Raw genomic sequence first — 22,766 nt, forward strand, 5'->3', positions numbered from 1 at the left:
ATTCAAACATGGAAGCCCGGGCACAGGGCCTTGCCAAGAGGCCTTCAAACCACAGGCACACACCATGACCTGGGTCTCCCTACAGATGGCCCATTCTGTCTGTAATTGGCTCTGACAGCTGGGAAGTTCATCCTCAGATGAGGCTCTCATTAGCCTGCTGCTTTCATCTTTTACCTTTTTTACGTGCACTGGAGAAGGAAATGGCAACCCACTCCAGTGTTCTTGCCTGGAGAATCCCAGGGACGGGGGAGCCTGGTGGGCTGCCGTCTATGGGGTCGATAAGGGTCGGAAACGACTGAGCGACTTCACTTTCTCTTTTCACTTTCATGCATTGGAGAAGGAAATGGCACCCCACTCCAGTGTTCTTGCCTGGAGAATCCCAGGGACGGGGGAGCCTCATGGGCTACTGTCTATGGGTCGCACAGAGTCGGACACAACAGAAGCAACTTAGCAGCAACAGCAGCAGCAGCAAGATACAAACCTAAGCTTGTATCTTAGGAGCCCTTCAGAACAAACCTAAGTTCTGATTTCCGTTTAAATATTTGAAAACGGCTATCACATCCTGTCTTTCTGAGGCCTTCACTTTCCATCCCCTTAATGCCTGCAGCCCTGGTCGGTTCATCTGGTCCTGAGATGGTAGGTTTCTTGGACCCCCTTAGCCGTGCCTGTCCCTCCCTTGTGAACACGCCCCGCTTGGTCTCTGAAGGGCAAGACTCAGAGCTGCCCAGCACATTCCGGGCTGAGCGGTCACCCCACAGAGGCCACAGCCGTGTGACTTCCTGGCGGCCCTCCCGGCCTTTCCGCTTCAGGCTCTCAGGTACAGCCTCCGAAGTGAGAGGCCTGCGCCGCTCCCAGGCCTCCTTCCCTCTGTCCAGTGGAGTCGTCGCTCCACAGTCATCTCGGGGCAGCGAGAAGTCTGTTCCCCCACAACTGTGCACACACTCCTTCGCCTTCTCACACGCAAAAGAGCCTACAAGTTCCTCTCTTTCTAATCTTAAGAGGCAAAAATAAGGATGAGCTATGCGCCTCTCGGCCCTTGGTAGATTTTACATGACTGTTAAGTTTCTACCTGTTAAAGTGTCCCTCAGGAGTGTCAGGGGCCCCTGGGGTCACCGAGGAGTCTCTGGAAGGTGAGGAAGGAGTTGAGGTGAGGGACTTGGTGTTCTGTCCCGTTTCAAACACAGCGGCTTCCCCAGCCTTGGGTTTCCATATCGTATTTCTGCATCAGGTTTCATTTGAATAAAGGGTTTAACCATTTTGAAAGGAGAAAACTCTCTTTGTTGTCAGGATTTTACAGCTCATGGCTGTGGCTCTACACACCCTCACTTTTCCTCTAAGTTTAGAATCATCTCAGATCTGAAAAGCAAACTGGCATTATTTGTCATCATTTCACTGATAAAATTGTTGCACAGTTTGATAAAAAGCCAGAAGCCTGCGGCTCACCGTTAGGGATGCTCCTGGCCCTGGGGAATCCTTACCCAGCACCTATGGGGTATAGCCCTTCAACCAGTGACAAGTTCTGCCTGTTGTCCTAACACTCATGGCACATGTTTCTGTCTTGTCCACATAAGGACAATAGGGACTTTATGATGATCCAATATGCTTTATCTCTGTCATTTGTCTAATCTATCTAGAGACCTTGAAGGGAAAAAAATTGAGATTAATGTGCTCAGCTTCTGCTCTTTCAAAACTGACTCTAGAATTTAGCCAGCCATGATGTCCAGCTATTTATATATAGTTTATGGAATTCCTTCCTTCTCAGTTTTGAAAATTAGAACTTGGCATTTCTGCCTCCAGTGCCTTTCCTGGTATATGAAATCCTTGGGACAAATGCACTGATGTGGGAACTGGGGCACTAAAGCACTGTGAGCATTTGTGTCCCTGGGAGTTTTATTATCTTCCAATCTTCTCTACGCACCTGGGTTTCAGTTACCTCTTAGCAGTCCTGTGTTTCAGTTACCTCTTAGCAGTATTCTTTCCGACACTTCTCAAGCTGTAAACTGCCCTTCTTGACCAAAAAGACTGAAGCAAAGTCAATATGAGAAATTGGCTTTGGCTTTTGCTAGATGGCGTCACCAACTCGATGGACATGAGTTTGAGTAAGCTCTGGAAGTTGGTGATGGACAGGGAAGCCTGGCGTGCTGCAGTCCATGGGGTCGCAAAAAGTCGGACACGACTGAGCAACTGAACTTTGCTGTCCTTCAACATTATGCCCTTGCTGACTTATTTTTGTTAAAACCACAGAGTCTTGGGAAAACATTTGATTTGAAGAAATGTTTGATTATTGGGTTTTGAAGTTAGAGATTGCTCTCTGAGATGAGAGGAAGGATTCACTCTGAATGAATATCCTCATTTTCATCATTTTTGATATCCCAATGCTAATTTTGTATTTCCCACCTCAAGAGGAGTGAACGTAAATGCATATATATAGTCTTATGCTCAAAGAGATGCATGTATATATATTCATTCAATAAGCCAAGCGTATGTATTGTTTTTCTTCCACATGGTACATTGCTAGCTACTTGATGTGTATTACACAGGGAAGATCTCACTGCTGGGTGGTGGTCCTGGTCTGATTGTCCATCGCCCTCCCTCCTCTTGGATTTGATACATCTCTAACTCACAGGACACATGGGCTCTTAATGGCGCCATGGAATATCAAAGCTAGATACCATGTATACACACACACATATATGTATGCATTAATATTTCTATAATTGAATCACTTCACTGTACACCTGAAACTAACACACCATTGTAAATCAGCTATACTTAAAAAAAAAAAAAGAGCTACATACCCTTCATTGTACCAGTTGGGAAAATGAGGCCCTAAATTGAGATGTGACCTGGATAGGAATTCAGGCTCACTTTCTCCCTTCCTATGACACCTCCCATATGATGACTGATGATGATGGGACATGATTTTTATACTTTACACATGGACCCTCAACTTTATTCCTCCACCCACTGATCACAGTGAGTCAAGGGAAGTGAGCTGGGAGCAGCCTGGGTCAAGGAATTTAACAGTGATCAAAAGTTCTGTCTTCATGGGCAGAGTTCTGTCTTGTGTGTTCTTGGCTTGATTCTGAAATGGAATCTCTCCAGTTTGTGTCACTTTCCACTTACCTGTGTCAGGCACTCTTGTTTCCTTTTCCCTGGGTCCCTTAGAGCCCTTGCAGCTGCTGTGTTTGTCCAGGCTGAAGGTGACAGGGGACAAGAGGGTGCAAGGAGCCAGGGCAGCAGGTCTGACCTGCAATCAAGCATTCTGTGTTCTTCACACTCTCTTTCTGGGCCCTGGGGTGTCCAGGTATCTTTCCTGGAGGCCTTCCACTCTTGCTCATACTTGGGTCTTTTCAGAACCTAGAAACTAGGCTCATCAACCCCATTAGGATATCTCTGCTTCTCCAAGGTGGCCCTTCTGTGGATGAAAGAGCTGTCGGCGGGGGGGGGGGGGGGGAACCAAGGAAACCAAACACAGATCTCAAACTTGCAGTACCAGTGATGTAATCCATTTGTATCCCTTTGCAGAAACTGGCCCCTTTGGTTCTTATTCTTCATCAGCAAAATGGAGATACTTGCTCTCTCACTGGGATGTTGGAAGGCAGAACAAACATGCTTGTAACCTCCAGTCTCACTGGCATCAATGTGTAATACTTGAAAATCAATACTTTTATCATTTTATAAAAACATACTTCCAGACTCCAATCAACCCATCATTGGAACATCTACTAAACTCTTTCCTTTTTTCCTCTGTTACCTGGTCCTTCCTCAGATACTTTTCTTTATGTCCATGCAGCTCTTTCCAAATCTCTTTCAAAGGCTCTCCATAAAGTTTCCTTCCCTGAGCAGTACCCTTCTCCTCATTTTTTTTTTTTCCAATAAGATGAACACAGATACCAAGCCCTTACGATCCTCATCGTCGTGTACCTGTGGCATGGGGAAACTTGCGGGAAGAAAAGGGCAGATTAGAGAGTGTTCATTGTGGTTAGAGATGAGGGCATGATGTAAGGGAGAGGTCTTTGGCAGCAGTAAAAAGCAGAAGAGTTTTAAAAATTGTGTGCATGCCTCCTAAATAAAATGTAAACCTTATCTTCCTGCTGGTTCATATCCACCCTCGTTCATATTTGGGATACTATTGGCTGAGAGCTGAAGCAAAATAGAAATACTTATTCACAAACAACACATTTAAGAAAAATGTTCACACTTCCTTTTTGGTTTTCTGAATGTCTAGTAACATTCTCATATGTGTATCCATGAAGTCTAAATATTGTCTTAAGAGAGTATATCTTTAAAGTTATCACCCCTAAAACTGGCAATTATGTAAGAGGGTGAAAGGGCCAGCTAACCTTATTTTGGTAATCATTTTGCAGTGTATATGTATATCAAATCATCATATCATACATCTTAAGCTAACATATGTTATATGTCAATAATATCTCAATAAATCTCAAACAAAAATATTGCCTTTATTTAAGCTAGAGCTTCTCGAAGTGTTTGCCTGAGTCGCCTTACTAAAGAGAAGAGAGTGAAGGCAGACAAGGAATGTTGAGACCAAACCTGAAGAAATCTACTAAAAATCTGTGGTTTCTTTAAAGCCCTAGGTCTTATCTGGGGAAAAAAAAATACATATGAATGTTGTCTTTTATGGCATAATCTATCTAAGCTTTTATTATAAAAATATCTTAAAGTAGTTTACTCTCAAATTCTAGAAATATTGAAAGAACAGTGTGTATCATATAAATATTAATCTGTAACCCTAATGAATCCATGTCACTTGCGGTTCACACCCAGAGTGATCTCACGCTTCACAAAATGTAGCATAAAATTGCAGGCAAAAAAGAAAACCCACTGAAAAGAAACTCTGTTCTTTTTTACCTGTTTCTTCTGAAGGATGTTGAAAGGGATCCAATTCATATCTCCACCCAGAAGGACTTCTCATATTCCCTTTTCTTCCCTCCACAAAGCATCATCTACTGCCACAGAATATTCCCTCCCTAGCCATCTTTCACAGAGCTTTTACTGTCTCTTCCATTAAACTCCTCCTTTCTCAGCTTTTTATTGTATGGATCTGATTAACCATTCCAGCAAAGACATTCTCCCTATTATCCCTCCTTTCAGTCCAGTCTCTGATTCTAAGAATAGGCAAGGACCAGCTGAGGTTGGAAATTAGGATGGTAGAGAAGGGAAAATTGGACCACAAATGATAGCATTCTCACTGGTGGGCAGAGAGAGGGAGGGATATCCCTAAAGATTCCTATGTTAATAATGTATATCCTATCAGATATGGCTATAAAAATAGCAATGTTTTATTCCATACTCTGTATTGATTGCAGCTCAGTGTACCATTTGGCTCACACATTACTGGGTGGTTTTGTAGTTTATATCTATTAACTGACAATCATTATTGCTGCTGTTGCAATTCAGTTGCAAAGTCACGTCTGACTCTTTGCACTCCCATGGACCTGTAGTCCGCCAGGCTCCTTTGTCCATCATTATTACATTCCTTATTTATAAACATGTCCCATGAGTGTGTTTGTAGTGATAGGATGCAATATTTCATCCCAAAACTGTGCCTTTTAATATAAATGTAATATTTAAGGAACAGGTTTTTGGAGCCCATTCAGTTCAGTTCAGTTGCTCAGTCGTATCTGACTCTTTGCGACCCCATTAATCGCAGCATGCCAGGCCTTCCTGTCCATCACCAACTCCTGGAGTTTACCCAAACCCATCAAGTCAGTGATGCCATCCAGCCATCTCATCCTCTGTCGTCCCCTTCTCCTCCTGCCCCCAATCCCTCCCAGCATCAGGGTCTTTTCCAATGAGTCAGCTCTTCGCATGAGGTGGCCAAAGTATTGGAGTTTCAGCCTCAGCATCAGTCCTTCCAGTGAACACCCAGAGCTGATCTCCTTTAGGATGGATTGGTTGGATCTCCTTGCAGTCCAAGGGACTCTCAAGAGTCTTCTCCAACACTACAATTCAAAAGCATCAATTCTTCGGCACTTAGCTTTCTTCACAGTCCAACTCTCACATCCATACTTAACCACTGGGAAAAAAGATTTTAAATGCCTATTCTGTTTGATAACACATTTTGTGGAAAATCAGGAAATAACAGACATAGTTCTCTTGATATCACCGTCATTGTATGAGCCGATGTACCTTTTTGACAAATATTGGTTGACTTCCCACTGTGTCACTTAAAGAAACTCAAGATCTTTGTGCTGAGCAAGTGAAACATTCAAAACAGACACAATGAAAATAAAGCATTGGAATTTGTTTCAAAATCTTCTTAGTTAAGTGTTAACCATGTCAGATTGTATCTTATAAGCAGAAGAAATACCATTGTTATTTTTCCCCCAGTACAAACATTAATCACTGTGTATAGCTTTTCATTGGTGTGATATAAACTATTTGTCACTAGATTAAAACAACCAATTAGACTTTTCAATTAGTAGCATTTGTTTCACAGGTATGTTTAACAGGTACCTTCTATCCAAAAGGCTCTAAGGTAGGTGTTTGGGGTGGTGGAGAATCACTGAAAGATGCCAGGCAAAAAGCTAGCCTTCCAGGATCCTAAAAATCTGTGGTGCTAATAAAACATTCCCACAAATAATTATATTACTGACTGGAAAGTGTTAAGTGCCCTCAGTTGATAAGAAGTGTTCAGAGAATCTTGAGAAGAGAGGGATAACTTAGAAATGGGGTGATCAAAGAAAGTTCATGGAAGAGGGTGCAGTTGACCTGGGCATCAGTGGATGAGTCACATTTGGATATAAAGAAACTCAAAAGTAGGACATTTCAAGAGGAAGGAATCTTAAAAGCAGGAAATGTTAGGTGGAAGATGGTGTTTTTTAGCTGCTGTACAGGGTAAAGAAATAACAAAACGTCATTTGGAAAGATAGTTTGGATCTTTTTAACGTAGTGGGGAACTTATAGTTCAGAAAGAGATAGGGACTCAACGGCGATGACAAGCAGAGATGTGACACCAGACTCTAGAGTCTGTCAGTGGAGAAGGGACAAAGCAGAGCGACCCCATCGGTTTGAATGGTCGTGTAAAGAGGTCCTGGGAACAGTGAGACCTCTGTTATGGCCTCAGTGCTTGTGAAATGAGAGAGGCTGCAAGGCAAGACAAGGCAAGAAAGGAAGGTTGCAGACAAATGCCAAGGGAATTATATGCCAAGCTAAGGAGTTTGATGTTTGCCCTCTGCAGACACAGGAGCTGATGGTGAATTTGTAAGCAAGATAACTCTGTGGGCAGGGTGGACCCTAGGCTAATAGCAGTCAGCTGGCTTTTACTATACAGGGCCAGATCATAAATATTTTAGACTTTCTGAACCATGTATGATCTCGGCTGGGTATTCTTGTTTCTTTCCTTTTCTCTTTCTTAAATTCTCTCTTGCCTTTACTTGTAGGTTCTTTCTGTCCTTTCTTCTTTTTCATAACACTTTTTTAAAAATTATTTTTAATTGAAGGATAATTGCTTTACAATATGGGTTTATGTCTGCTGTATATCAACATGAATTCTCTCTTTTCTAAATTGTAAAAACCATTCTCCTCTCCATTGGCCCTCTGGAAGTGAAATGACAGAAGTAGCAGATAGAAATCAGACACAGGCTGTTGTGCAGAAGGTCTGGTCTAAGGCAGTGGTGATAGAGATAACGGTGAGGAGATGCGTGGGGATGGATTTGAAGTAGAATTAGATTCAGCAGTTGTTTGATGATGGGGAATTAGGCAGAAAAGGGAAAATCAAGTATGATTCTGAGGCTTCTTGCTTGAGAGACTAGGTATTACTTCTCACCAAGACTGTGCTTGTCCCACTAAGACTTTGCTCTCACCAAAACTCTGGGGAGCTTTGAGAGAAGATGGACTCAGTTTTGAAGCTGCAGAGGTTGACGTATGTGTGGGTCATTCAGGGAAAGGGTGTCTGGGGACAGTTGGCTCCATGGGTCTGAGGCCAAGTTTCCTCCCGTCCAGAACATGTGCCTCACGGGGAGCCTCTGAGGCAATAGGTCAGAAAGTATGGAGTGTCGTGAGAGTCTACAGGACTGGAAAGAGCTGGTCCTGAGGAAGCTCAGACTGGCCCCAGGATTTGGGATGTTGGAGAGGCTGAGGGTGGTACCTGGGAAGACCAGGTAGGAAGCTCTTGTGATCATCATCTAGGAAAGAAGGAGTGGTATCTCAGATTGAGAGATGGCAGTGGAACAGAGAGAAGGCAGCAGCTGGGGATGACAGCATGGGGCAGAACCTCGAGGACTTGGCAGTATGTGCCTGGGGGAAGAAAGAGGCCTTCTGTGAGCACCGTCCTCGAATTCCCGTGTCGTGGGACAATGCCCCCTCTAGTCTTTCTTCTTCTCGTTCTTGTCTTAGAAACCTAGCTAAGTGAATAAAGCTCACAGAGCATATAATCTGACTCCTTTCATAGTTTCCATTTTTGCAAATGTCTTCTTTTAGAGTAAAGGATGGCCATGTGCCGTCTTGCAAAACCCTTCGCATAATCTCCATTCACAGAAAAGGGAAATGTCAAAAAAAAAAAAAAAACACTTGGTAAAAGAGTTCTCTAAAAAGACTTAAGATTTTGGAGCTAGGTTACATCCTAACCAGGACTTTAAAATTGTCTAGGTCTAGGGTGCGCTCCCAATCAAGGTGAACTTGCATGTCATCAACTTCCCTGAAATGTGGCACACTGGATCTCAACAGTCGCTCGTGGCCTTATTTAGCTCCTCTTCCTTGGAAGTTTGAATGCCATTGAGAAATGGTAACTCTACACATGTCTTCCCAGTGCCTTTAGCTGCTGTATTAGAACACATATATAACCACCTCTGTCCACAGTGCACTCACTCTAACACTCAAGATGCTTGGCGGTTAGACTAGAAAGGGCACAACACCGTTTTTTTTGTCTGTTTGGCAATTAACCATTCACTGGCTTTTTTTGTTGTAACATGCACTTCCTTTCTCTTGTTTTCGTTCAAGCTGTGTACGCCATGGAAATTAATGTGGAGAAAGACAAACAAACAGGAGAGACCAAGACTCTCTCTACATCCACCATTGGCCCAGAGGGGGTCCATCAGAGAGGAGTCAAAGTCTTTGATGATGGTACCAAAGTAGTGTATGAGGTGCACTCAGGAGGCACCGTAGTAGAAAACGGAGTGCACACATTAAGCTCAAAGGATGTAGAAGAGCTTATTCAGAAAGCTGGACAATCAAGCTTAAGAGGAGGGCACGTGTCAGAAAGGACTGGGATTGCAGATGGGAGCCTCAGCCACCCTAAGGAACACATGCTCTGCAAAGAAGCCAAGTTAGAAATGGTCCATAAGTCTAGGAAAGATCATTCTTCTGGGAACCCAGGGCAGCAGGCTCCAGCCCCCAGCACTGAAGGGCCGGAGGCAAACTTGGATCAGCCAGTCACCATGATTTTCATGGGCTACCAAAATATCGAGGATGAAGAGGAGACAAAGAAGGTGCTAGGCTATGATGAAACCATCAAGGCCGAGTTGGTCCTCATTGATGAAGATGATGAGAAGTCATTGAGGGAGAAGACGGTGACAGACGTATCCACCATTGATGGGAATGCAGCCGAGCTGGTGTCCGGGAGACCCATCTCAGACACCACTGAGCCCTCATCCCCTGAAGGGAAGGAAGAGAGCTTGGCCACGGAGCCAGCCCCAGGTACCCAAAAGAAAAAGCGCTGTCAATGCTGTGTTGTCATGTGACCACTTCTTTCTTCCCCTTTCTTCCGGGCAGCCTCTGTGCTCTCCACCACTTACGTAGACCTCACTGTACCACTAACTGCGATACTGTGAACTGGAAGCAAACACCTGCCTTGCCTTGCAGTTGGATTGCTTTGATCCCTCTTATTTTTTTCCCCCTTTCGTTTTTTTCTCCAGTTTCCTCAGCTCAGAGACAACATGCATGTGTGTGCTTCACTCTTTCCAAGAACCTGCTTTTCCTCTAAACTTTTCCTTGTGTCTTCAAGAGGGAATCGGTTCCTTACTGCTCGATTGGAATGGACTCTTCATATCAGCCAGTGATCTCGTAGCCTTAATTCATTTGACTGGAATTGAACCCGTGGGCACCAGGGGAATCATTTTGTCGTGTTCCTATCATGTAGTCACACGTTGCCAGGTTGCTGATTTCTCACTTGCCTCCCTTACTGTGGATCTTTGCTTTTATATTTTATGTGGCCAAGTGCTGTGGGGTCTAGCCAGACGCTGGTGTAGCCAAAAGTGGACCTTACTTAGTTTGTTCGATCTAGGGTGATGCTTTTTGCTGCCTTACATAAGCTTCCAGGTTACAGTATTGTGCATCTCTGGCTTCCCTTCTGTTAAAACTGAAATGAAGTTGATGTAAAAGAAAAAGAACCCAGTGCTTGTTACAGCTGAATTGTAGGGACTAATTCCATAACCTGCCCATCAACAGCTGTCTCTCTTTCTTATGACTTAACTGATGGACCCTTTATATAAGAAGCACCATTTTTAACTTTCTAAGGACATGAAACAAGCATTGTTTTGAGCATCAGTAGTGATCTCCAAACTTAGGTGAATCCATGAACCTTGCTTTCATTCTCTAAAAAAAAAATAGTATAAATTTTTATATTGTTTTATTTTTCATGGATATATTCCGTTAATCTATTTTCAATGAAGTGGTCATTTTGAGAAGTTTCTCTGTAGTGACCATATTTCTAAAACAGTCCTTCTGACCTATAGTGGTTGCTGGGATGCTTCCAGTCCATCCATTGTGGACGGTGCTGTTCCTGAATTAATTCTTCATTCACCTACCCTGTTGATTCCAGAGCTTTCCATCTGGACTCTTTTCTTTATGTCCCCATGAAAAAGAGAATGTTACCTGTACCTTCACCATGTAGGTTTATCCACCACACAAAATTAAACTTTAAAATGTAGAGAGACAAAGAAAAGTTTCAAAGATGAAGAAAGATCTCTCTTATCACCCTAAGTACTTTAATTCGTTCCACAAATACTGATGGAGTGAGTGGCACATAACTGAGCTTCTTCAAGCATGGTTTCCTCAACTTATAAAGATTCCAGAACATCAAGGGTGGTTTTTATCTAGAACACAATAAACAGTTCTTTAAATTCTTAGCATTTCTCCCAAAGCAAATAGCCACAGGTATAAAAGAACCAAAGGGAAGCAATATAATAAAATAATAATAGAGCAATGAAATAAAGCTGTAGCATTTGACTTGATTTTAAAACAGTATATCTTTTAAGTTTTTTGCCAAATATTCTTAGTATTGTTGCAGATAATTCACAAATTTATCCATGTTCCATAGAACCTAATTTTTAAAAATATGTGATAAGATGTACTAGATCAAGTTCAACTTCTGTGAAGAGTATTGAGAGGAGGCAAAAGCAAAGTGACCTGGAGAGAATTTTATTACAGAATCAACTCAATTTTTCCTAAATAGCTTTCTTAGTGCTAAATTGATTATTTTTAATATATTGGCTTGAAATTGTTCTTATTCCAGTTAGAAGGGGGAAAAACAATATTTTTTAGTTTTCAAACAATTACATTTAATGAGCACAAAATAAATCATTTTATCACCAATATGTAAACCAAAAAAAAGTTTAAAAAGGGAAAAAATAATGAGCTAAGTTCTACTTTCTAAAGTGAGTCCATCCATGGCTTGATTTTGAACAGCTGAGGGAATTCTCTCTAAATCTCAGGTTCAGCAAAGCAGCTGTTTTTGAATAAAACTGCTCTATTATCTAGAAATAGTATCTGGTTTTGCTGCCTATAAACCTCACCACTTTCAGCTTCATGCTCCTCAGTAAATGCTTGTTTAAGCATCATTTAAAAAGTTGGAAGAAGACAAGCCAGAGAAACCTATTTGTATAGAAAAAGAAAGCAGCTTCAATGTTTTGGACAATCTCTGATTTTAATAATTTATTTAGAAAGAAATAATCTAAAAGTTTCCCAAATCTTTTTTTAATCCCCGTCACTTGAGGATGAAAACTATTCAGTATGAGTTTTTAAAAGCACAGTTAGTGAGTGGAATGATAGAATTTAGCCTTGGGCGTGTTGTTTGATAAACAGAACCAGAGTTTCTCGGGACAGATGATTCCCTGATCTGACCTAAGCTTCCATCAGTGAGTTAGTTTTTCATGAAGAAAATTTTCTGTACCTCTCACTACAACACCACACATGAGATCTAACAGACCAGTGATATTCTGTGCTCTCATTTATTAATAATTAATAGAGGGGTTAGCAGATTATATGAATTAAAGCTTATTCTCTGCTTTTACTAGGGAAACTTATGATTTACATGGTTTTTCAAGTAAGACGTGTTACCTTTATGAAAAATGATGTGTGGCCACAAAAAATGAAGATGTGTTTGAATATGGCATATATATTTGTATAGCTCGCCTCATTTTCCTGTCACAGTGCGGGATTCAGACTCAGCCAGTCCTTTAATGGGATGAGACCTATAATCGCATCTACAGCGAAAAGGAACTATCTTTCATAGTGAAGATATAAACAGAATTGTGACTGTCAACATTCTACCTTTCCTGTTGGTGCTGGCATTGTGTCTGTAAAAACTTCATGATGTATGGCATCATGCCCTTCAAAAATTCAGGGTGTTGACCTACATCACCAGACTAATTAGAGAATCAGTAAGAAAGCTATCAGTACGAAATCACGGTCATTTTTGAGGTCATAGTTGGACTTTCTTTCCAAATCATAGACTCAGAACCCTTTTAAATGGGAAGAGGGAAAGGAGGGACATTTCATTTACTTATAAATAGATTCTTAATGGCATGAAATTAAAAGATTCTTTTAGAGTTAAAATGGTAAACATAAATCTCGCATATCCTGAAAAATTGTGGTGACTTGTATACCCTTGACTTATTTTTTCTCTTTGATGTGCAATAGGACAAAAGAAAGGGATTTTCTTTTTTCACTCTGTGCTTTATTTACTTACAATTATATTATTTTCCTTATAGAAGCAAAATTAGTTGCCTCTAAAAGTGATTTGACAGTGTCCAGTGATGTCACTTAATATTGGGAGTAAAGAGGACAAGACACTAGGAATTCCTTTCTGGCCAAACCCCAATCATGGTTTCCTAAAACTATCCAAAGGCTTTCAGAAAATACAAACAAATTCTAGAGTTGATTTGATTTGACTCTGAAATGTTAATGATGCGTATCGGCTTCTGATTCCTGCCTAGTCCATTTTACTTTTTCTGGAGATAAATGTGTTTTTCCTAAATGCAAGGAAACTTTTATTTGGTTAGGGGTAAGTTTTTTTAAAAGGGGGAAAATATCTCTATATAATTTCCTAGAGATACAGTAGCATCTCTGGAGCAAAATGTTGAGGCCAAGTCTGAAAACAGTTTATTTCTTTTCACTTCATTCAGAATTTCATTTCAAGGGATCTTAGAACACCCTTGATGATGACCATTTATTTAATGCCAGTGAACCAGTGGGTAGCGAAAGAGGGGGCGGGAATCAGTTCTTCCTTTAAAAAAAAAATTAGCTCTCTCAGTGTAAAACACAGACGAACACAGGCAAAATACACATGGAGGACTTACTTTTGCTCTCTCTTAAAATCTAGAAGCTCAGCCATCTCTGTTTGTTACCAGACCCACTTGTGGAGTTCAACCCACCAAAGGGCCCATACCTTGTGGGAATATTCTCATCTCCTGCGATTTTACTTTGTTTACAACAAAAATCATTCCAAGGCAAGACAGTTTTATGTTGTTCTTTTGCAGTGTGCACATTCATCATTGAAACCAAGAATTCTCTGCATGGTTAAAAGATAAGTTTCAGAAACTCTGTAGATACGTAATCTTTTAGAAGCTCCTCAATTTATTAATCAAGGTATATGTAGCCCCGCTGATGAGGACCGAGCCAGAAGGCACCTCTTGTGCCATTGGATAGTATCACTATGACCCAGCGCATACATGGAATGATGGTATATATCACAAAACAATTCTAAGTAATGAGCAGGATGAGATCTTGGATTCCTGGGACCAGTTCATCTTCATTGTGAAGACCTCTCCTGGTCTTATCAGGAAAACTTCCCTGCATTTTCTTGGGAAAAAGAAAAGTCCATCTTTTATGAGGAGCATGATGCTGTTATATATCTGTATTTTCATAGCTTCTGCAAACTCCATAATATAATCCCCATTTTAATAGAAACCAAAATACTTATTATTTGAATGTAGAGAGGCTAGAATAAAAATTACATCCTAAAAGTTTCCAGGGGTAATTATCCTGGGGAATCCTTGGATCAGCCTCATCCTACCACCCCTTAATTTTTATATGACTTAAATAGGCCTCTGTGTCCCCTCTCCACTCCAGTCTAAAAAGTCTGAACTGTAGCACAAAAAACTTGCTGTCAGTGTGAAAATACCATATGTATTTTGAGGGGACCACAGACTTTCTGCATCAAAGATCTGGGCAGCCTTAACTTTTATAAAAGAATTTTCAATGCTCTCTTTTACTAAGCAGGGAAACAAAATGTTTCCTGAAATTAATGACTTTTTTATATTTTGTGACTATTTTCTAAGTTTCTACAGGTTCATCTTTTCCCCATATTGCCTCTTACGAGTCACCTGGGGCTATTTTTTGCAAGTCATTGCATTTTTATCAAAAGAAAAGTACATCTCATGAACCGCAAAATTCCCTCTAGACTTTAGGCAGTCCTTCTGGAGAAAAAGAACAGAAACACAGAAAGAAATGAATGACAGGGTGGCTTTTGTGTTCCTATGGCTAATGTACTGTATGGTATATATGTTTACAGAATGTATCTGCCTTGTGATGTTAACAAAATGAATGACAAAAAAAAAAATGAGTTCTGATGTGCCATTTGAAAGTTTGCCTTAGCATCGCTGTTTATGTTCTTTTCTGTCCTTTCAAAATCACAGGTTGTATTCCAAAGCTGTATGAGCACAACATTCTCTTCCCCACCCCTACCCGGCCCTTCTTTAGAGCTATGAATTTCCTCCCAGGAGCCTGAGGCAGAACTTTGCAGTTCTGACCCAGGGGGAATAAAGTAGGCGGAGCTTGGGCGTTGCTTCTGCCTGTCTGCTAATCAAACACTTCCTCGTGTTCCCACCTGAGCCTGCACTGTCCCACTTTGACTTTCCTGGGGTGGGCCCCTTGCAAGGTGTGGCCTCCTGCAGTCCTTCCCGCCTTAAGGGAGGTGAACTTGTGGACCCCCTACTTAGATCTGGGCGCCTGTTTCTAAGCACAATTGGCATAGCTTCAAAAAGCAAAGCAAATGAGATGGGCTCACATGCTGTGATTGAGCCTTCCCTGAGGGGTGTGCCATTCATTGTCGTCTAGGACGAGTGGTGTGATATAGAGGGGAATAGGGAGTGGTTATAGAAATAGAATAGTTTATGTTTATTTATTTTTTTAAGGAAAAATATTTTTATAATGAAATCTAGATGAGTTATAAAGCTTGACTTTGAAAATACCCTTGATTGACTGAGTTATTTCTCTATTCCATTAAGGTAACTTTCTGGTGAGTTCTGTAACACTAGCCCAGACCTTGGGAGGCATGAGCAGAGGTCCTGTGACCTGCTCCTACACCAGCAGATCTAGGTTGTACGATCAAACTTTCTATACCTGTCATTAGATAACCTGTTATACAGCTTGATAGCTCTCTAGGCCACACCTTTAATAATGCAGAATGATCTTTTGGAAGGAGATAGCTGTTTAAAATGAAAGCCAAGCCTAGCAATTATCAAAGTCTAACTCTTTCACGTATTTAAGGAGTAATTGCGACTTGTGAGGTTAAGGGACCGCTTATAATACTATGGTACATTTGAGTTATTTATGTGAAATGGTGAGTCAGAGGCATCTGGCCATCTGCATAATGTACACAATATACATGAATGTATAAACCAACAGTATGAAACTTACCAAATGTTATTGGCCTTGTAAATATCAACGAGGCTGCATCTTATTTCCAGAGTTAAGTAGAGACTGGAAAGGATTATCCTTATCCATCCACAAAGGAGATACTGAATTTTTAGAGTTCTTAGATTTTTTCCTTAATTTTCTACCAAGTTCTTGAGTTCCCAGTACAGTCCTACTCAGGCTCATGAATATCTTCACCCACACCTGTTCCTCTGTCTGACTCACACCAGAGGTCAGAGGTCAAGCCTCAGCATCTGCTCCCTTCCCCTCTTAGACTCTTCTCCCAGGAAGCATCCTTTCCTAGGATGGGGTCATTTTCTGCTACCCTAAAAGACCAAGATCCTTTTTTCCAATAAGGCAGGGTCCTAAACACTCTCCTTTTTAAGCAAAATAACCCCTCTGGTTCCCAGACAAATCATTTTAGTTTTTCCATCATCAGAATCCCTCCAGCAGGCCCAACTCAAGTCCAGCTGTGAACCGTACTGTCATGACAACTCCAAAAATGAAAGAGCTATGTAACTGCCTGAGGGGGGTAGGGAGAGCCAGTGTGCCCTTAGCCTCTTGTTACTATGGGAACCTCTCAGTTTCAAGATGAGGTGGTCAGGGAGACATCCAGTCACTTAGTTGTGCAGCATGTCTTTATGTACAAAGAGGCCACCGGGCAATGCCTGATAACTATTCTATGTGCGGCTCCAACCCCAATTCTGTGACATCCCCTTCTGGTAATTGGAAAGCGTTCTCTCCTTGGTGGAGTCCTGGAACATTCATTCCTCCTCTTAAGCTCCTGACTTAATCCCATCATACAGGGGTTCGAGAAAATGTTGTGTCTGCTGCAGCTTTTCAGTGAATGTAGGTTGTTGATTGGAATGTTCAGCTTTAGCAGCTCACTCGTGGTGAGTGACCTCTCTGTAAATATATCCATTTTGTGGTTGGTTGGGGGTGGGATGGGGGGGGCGGGAGACTGTCGTGCTTACTGGGAACTAGACTTGCTGGACTAGCTTGCTGTACTTTGCAACCTGAAGTGTACCTTGACTGTTCTGTCTCCTTCAGATGAAAAACAAAACAAAAGCTGACTTCAGAAATAACACTGCCAGCGACAGCCGATGCTGTACTTGTAGCTTCTCTCTGTTCCTCTGTACAGTGTTGATAGACAATAAACTGCCTTTTCACTGCGTCTACCTCTGTGTGTCCGTGCCCGCATTCTTTCCCCCTTCTCACCTGTCACGAGCGGACTTCAGGCCGGACCTCGTGGGGAGCACCTCCGACCGTTCACTAAAACTCCACGCTAATCCAGTGCTTTTCAAACCTAAACCTGCTTCAGCATCACCCGGTGGCATCTGCTAAGAATGTAGAAGCTCAGCCACACCTCAGGGACTCAAATTCAGATTCTGGGGTGGGGCCCAGTAGCCTGCCTGTTTAGTGATGTCTCCAGGTGATTCTGATACATACTCCATCTAACCCAGCCATGTGTTTGGGGACCTCTCAGTGGGAATCCTGTGGCCTGCCTGTTCCAGCTGGTTTCCACATTAACTAATCCTTTCTTTAACCCCTTCTTGCACACCTGTCTCCACACCTGTCACCCCTGTTCTTGTTCCTTATAAGCCCTCAGCAATGGCACTGACTTTGATCCCATGGGTCAAACTCGGTCTGCCCCTTAGTAAGTGTTCATCCAGTGCAGTCTTCTAAACAGGAGCCTCTTAAGATACCTGGGGGCTTTGTTTCTCTTCTTTAATGCTATATCCTCTTTCTCTAGAATAGAGTCAGCAAACTTTTCATGTCAATGGCAAGAGAGTAAATACTTTTGGCTTTGTGGGTCACATGATTTTCGTCACAACTACTCAGCTCTACCAGGAAGCAGCCATACACAACGTGTAAGTGAACGCGTGGAGCTATGTTGCATGAACTTTATTTACCAAAACAGACTGGGGGCCAGATTTGGCCCTCAGGCAGGTAGTTTGCTGACCCTGGCCTCAGACAGAGCCTGGCACATAGTAGGAACTCACTGAAAAGTTAAAAAGTTATTGCATGAAAGAATGAACAAAGGACAGGTATGATGACACCTGCAGAACGGTCACAGTTGTTTTCTTTGAGGCCATGAAATAAACGAAATTCGTTGGGGCATTCTCATCTGTTGGATTTCGTGGTAGATTTTTCTGGCTTTTTTTTTTTTTTTTTTTTGCGTGTCTTTATGCCTGGAAAGTAACTCAAGATTGAAACTGGAGTGGTGCCTCAGACTACCAAACTGAAATTAACGAGAGTTTCAGCCAATAGACGTTAAAGAAGTACAAGGACCTCTTGTCCTTGTCGAAAGCGCACCGGGCATATGAGATCTGGGTGGTCCCTGGACATCTATGCATTTGATCCTAGTGTTTGTGGAACCACATCTTATCTAGTCTATCCTCCACAGTGAATGGCAAGGGTTCTTGACGTTATTCTTTTTGTTAATTGAAAAACTTGTTAAACAAAAGGCTGGAACCACGGCAGACCATTATACACCCCCAACTCTAGGGCATATCCACAGTGACATGCTGAGTAGTGTGTGAAAAGCTGTGTGCTGATATCCATTCCCCAGTGTTGCTGTGAATTAAGGGAAGTTATATTTACACAAAGCACTCTGTAAGCTGGAAGTGGATAACAAATGAAGTTTACTTGTGATGAGAAAGTATCTGTTCCTCTACTAAAGATCTTTTCTCAAATGTAAACATAATAAGCTGTTCAGATGTGTTTCAGAACTAGTATGAAAAGGAAGCTGCTTTTCCTCCATTGGGTTTGTGACATTATATTGAACCATATGAAGTCGCCATTTAATAAATCAATAATGTGGAATAGTGACAGTTCCATATAATTCAATCTAATAATTCTTTTAGATCAGAGATCATTTCCCATTATGGAGGGCAAAAGATTAGCCAATAAACTAATTATAGCAGGAGGAATTTAGATGAGGAAAGAACTGTGGAAAGGAACATTGTTCTGTACTTAAAACTAGGCATTTCCCCTGGATAGGTAGGATTTCCTTTAATCTAACATCGACCTTTTGAGGTAGACATTGCTAATATTCTCCTTAATACATGAGGAAACTCAGTCAAAGAGACAGTAAGGACGTTGCTCAATACAGCAGAGCTAAAAATTAGAATGGAGGTTGGGGAGCAAGTTTCAGGCTCACCTCTCTTCCACATAGAAAGCTCTTGTTATGAGAGTGGTGTGGGGATATAGCTGAAACTGGATACAGAAGGATTTGGATAACAGAGCCATCTATGCCAAAAAAAAGACAAAAATGGCACCAGTCCTTATTTTGTACCTTTATCTACTCAAGCAAAAGCTCAATAATAACACTGCCCTCTGGAGGATGGGAGGTGTCTATGCAGCACTTCCTTCCCTAAAGAAAAGCAGTCACGCTTATCTGTCTCCCTGGTTGTTTGGAGTCCTCTTGTTCTGCTTGATATTTTTCCTTCCCCATTCATAAAAAGGATGAACAAAATTTTAAATCTAGGAGTGGCATGTCCATTTTCAAATAAGCAAAGGAGGTTTTGCTGCTGTTGTTAATATTGTTATTATTTTGCCCGTGTTGTAAGAGCTTAGAGGAACAGTGTTCTGTAGCACTGTGCAAATACCTCCTGCTATATCAGCCTTCTGCAACCATCAGTAGAACACACTGTCTCCCCAACAACCCAGATCCTCTCCCGTTTTTCTCAAACAGTGTCAAATCCTCCACTATATGGACATCACACAAAAGCCTAACTTTGCTATTTAGAACTTAAGGCTATGAGAGCTCAGATTGATCATCGAATGCAGAAGTCACTAAATGGTTAGCCACCGGCTGAATCTGTGGTTATGTGGGTTATAACCTGTGGTTATGTTGGGTTTGCCTGCATCATGTTTTAAAATGATTTTTAATTCACTGCCAATAATAATAATAAATTAAGAGGAGTGTCATTTCAGAGATGCATTTCCAGCTTCTCTTGACATTTCAGAGGTTCTGTCAACCATGGGCCTCTTTTCCTGGCTGACAAGTACCTGGATCTGATGGTGGCTGCGTCCTTCAGAGGAGTCACACTCTCTTGCTCACCATCCCCACCCCTACTTCCTATTACCTTACTCTTGGCCAGTTTCCTTTGTGTATATTACCTGCCTGGCACCTGTTGATGTATGGTAGATTAGGGAATCTACCATAACCTACTCATTTTATGGCTGGATCCCAGATAAGACTTACCTAAAGGGAGATGGCAGAGCCAGAATCAGAGATGAACTTCTGAACTCCTTTGGAAAAATAAGGTTTTGCACTAGGTTTGGATTTGAATTTGATGGAAGCATTTAAAAATTTTGAACAGCCCATAAGCAGAAAGCCAATATCAGAATTTGATGCTTGTGCTTTTTACCAGAAGGACCCACGTGACTTTATAATAATAGATTATCCCAAGGGTGGCAAACTCATTTACCACTCAACAGGAAGAAAAATTCATTTCCTATGACAACTTCTACTATATAGATTATTCTACTCTCTGTTTCTTAGGTTAAATGAATCATGTCACATTTTAAGAACTTTGTGGCATCATGTCTTATGGTTGAAAGTTGCATTCATGAAAAATAAAAATTGTTGTAGTCAACAACCATTGACTATCTCTGGGGTTTTGTATCCCTTCCTAGGAAAAAGTAGCAAGATGAAAAGGCCATATGTGTCTAAATTTAAATGTGATTTTCTTTTCCCTCCTAATCCTTAGTCTCTTATTGTGCTCCTGAGATCATGTGGTCACAGAATAGTAATAGTCTTTAACTTTTACTTTCTTATCTTACTAAGTGTAATAATCAGTAGAAAACTTAACATTTCAAAGACCTGATGAAATATGAATCTTTTCTCTCATAGCTTGTCATCAAAAATCAATGTGATCTAGTATTTTCTTTCTAATATGAGATGATAAATTACATTTTCCAACTTTTTTTTTCCCACTTCTGAGTCACCAAGTATAGACAATATGAGCAGCAGACTTACCCTTTTAAGGCCAGGATTCTTAGGTCAACCCAAGAACAACCCAGAGGTGACATAAATCCTGAAGTCAGTGTGAAGGGTTCATCCATCAGTATATGCAGACTCATATTCTTTCTCTGAAAGAGCTTATTTCAGACCAGAGTGCAAGGAGCAATTCAGTCATGTCCTCTCTCTCTGGAAGACTGACTAAATCTTCACTCTATTCAGAGGCATGATATGAGATGCTGTCTCATAGTTTAGCTCAGTTTTTCCTAAACTTGGACTTTTGGTATCACCTTAATTATTTTTGTCCTCTGTGTGTACCACCTATGGACCATCGTTTACTCTTTTAACCACTTTTTTTACTTAAATGGTAACTTTGTCACCCTACAATAAGTAAGTAGCTGGGGTTCAGACAGTAAAGAATCTGCCTACAATGCAGGAGACCTGGGTTTGATCCCTGGGTCAGGAAGATCCCCCGAAGAAGGGCATGGCAACCCACTCCAGTATTCTTGCCTGGAGAATCCCATGGACAGAGGAGCCTCGCAGGCTACAGTCCACAGGGCTGCAAACAGCTGGACACATCTGAGCAACCAATGCTTTCACTTCCAAGTAGGTAGCACACGCCACAAAAGCAACTGCTGAAACAAATGTAAATCAGCATTATTAAGTTTCAGCTGCACGCAGCTGCCTAATAACATATACAGTTACCTGAGACCAACCCTTTCATCGTTAGAGAGAGGAATAGCCAGATTAGAGACTATACCCCCATCTGTTTGATATAATCAGATGGCGTGAAAGATAATGAAAACCATAATCATTGTCTCACTGTGTGGTTCAATGTTGTTTAAGGCCGTCTTATATATCCCTTTGAAGGCCATGGCACCCCACTCTGGTATTCTTGCCTGGACAATCCCAGGGACAGAGGAGCCTGGTTGGCTACAGTCCATAGGGTTGCAAAGAGTCCAACATGGCTGAAGTGATACAGCACATATGCCCCCTAAAATTTTGGAAGCACTGACTTACCTCATTGCATTCCCTTAAAAAAATCCCAGTTCCTCATTTTGAAGATTAGGATGAGAAATACAAAGTGACTTGCTCAAAGCAACAGGAAATAAGAGCAGAGGCACAGAGCTGGAATTCAAGCCCAAATTGGGATGACCTCAGATTCTTCCTGTTTTACCAGGTGCCCATCATGCCATTCCTTTTATAAGGAATGAATTGAATACATCAGCAGCAAACTTAAAACTCTCCAGGAAAGCTCTCCATCGTTTTAACAAAAGTAACATCTGTTCCAGTTAGAGCTGTCTCTGGCATAAGCAGTTTTGCACTGATAGGGATCAGATCTAATTGGGCTCCTTCTGCCTTACTTGAGTGAAGTTGCACAATCAGATGTGAATTTCCAGATAGAGCAGGAAAGTGATGCAATAGACAAGCACATGGGCCCAGTGGCTGCCTCCACCGTAAGGCACTCTGGCCTTCAGCTTCAGTACCTCTCCTGAGCTCTAGTAAGCCCACTCCTGCTCAGCAGACCTCTTGATTAACTCTTGTTGAGTCAGGGATATAGTCAATGGAGGCTGCAAAACTGAATGAGCACTGGAGAATGAGCAGAACTTAATGGAGAAAGAATCACTCAAGGACATCTTAACTTTCTTCTTTTCCCTTCCTTTCCCATCCCTCCCCTGCTCTGCCCTTTTCCCTCTTCCCTTCTTTCTTCTCTTTTCTTCTCTATTGAATGAGTCTGCTTTTGACACAAGGTACTCTCCCAACTGTAGGATGAATTGACCTCAAAAAGTTCATTAATCCTCTCAGAAAGCACCATGTTCTCTGGTCATCATTTCTTGCTTGCTGCACATTAGAATTAGAACATTTTCTTAAGAATGTAATTATACTAGGGCCCCACTTCAGAGATCTGATCTAA

General features: G+C 41.6%; 1 protein-coding gene across 1 annotated transcript in view; it reads left to right on the forward strand.

Annotated features, from left to right (window-relative positions):
• LOC138080812 (paralemmin-1-like) overlaps positions 1–9,707 on the forward strand; it is a 115,659-nt gene extending 105,952 nt beyond the window's left edge. Inside the window, exon 7 of the mRNA XM_068973653.1 lies at positions 8,968–9,707. Within this exon, the coding sequence (XP_068829754.1) occupies positions 8,968–9,707 (740 nt within the window). The remainder of the gene's footprint in view (positions 1–8,967) is intronic.
• Positions 9,708–22,766: the final 13,059 nt, after the last annotated feature.

This window comes from Capricornis sumatraensis, chromosome 6, assembly GCF_032405125.1.
Source record: "Capricornis sumatraensis isolate serow.1 chromosome 6, serow.2, whole genome shotgun sequence".
Taxonomy (NCBI): Eukaryota; Metazoa; Chordata; class Mammalia; order Artiodactyla; family Bovidae; genus Capricornis; species Capricornis sumatraensis.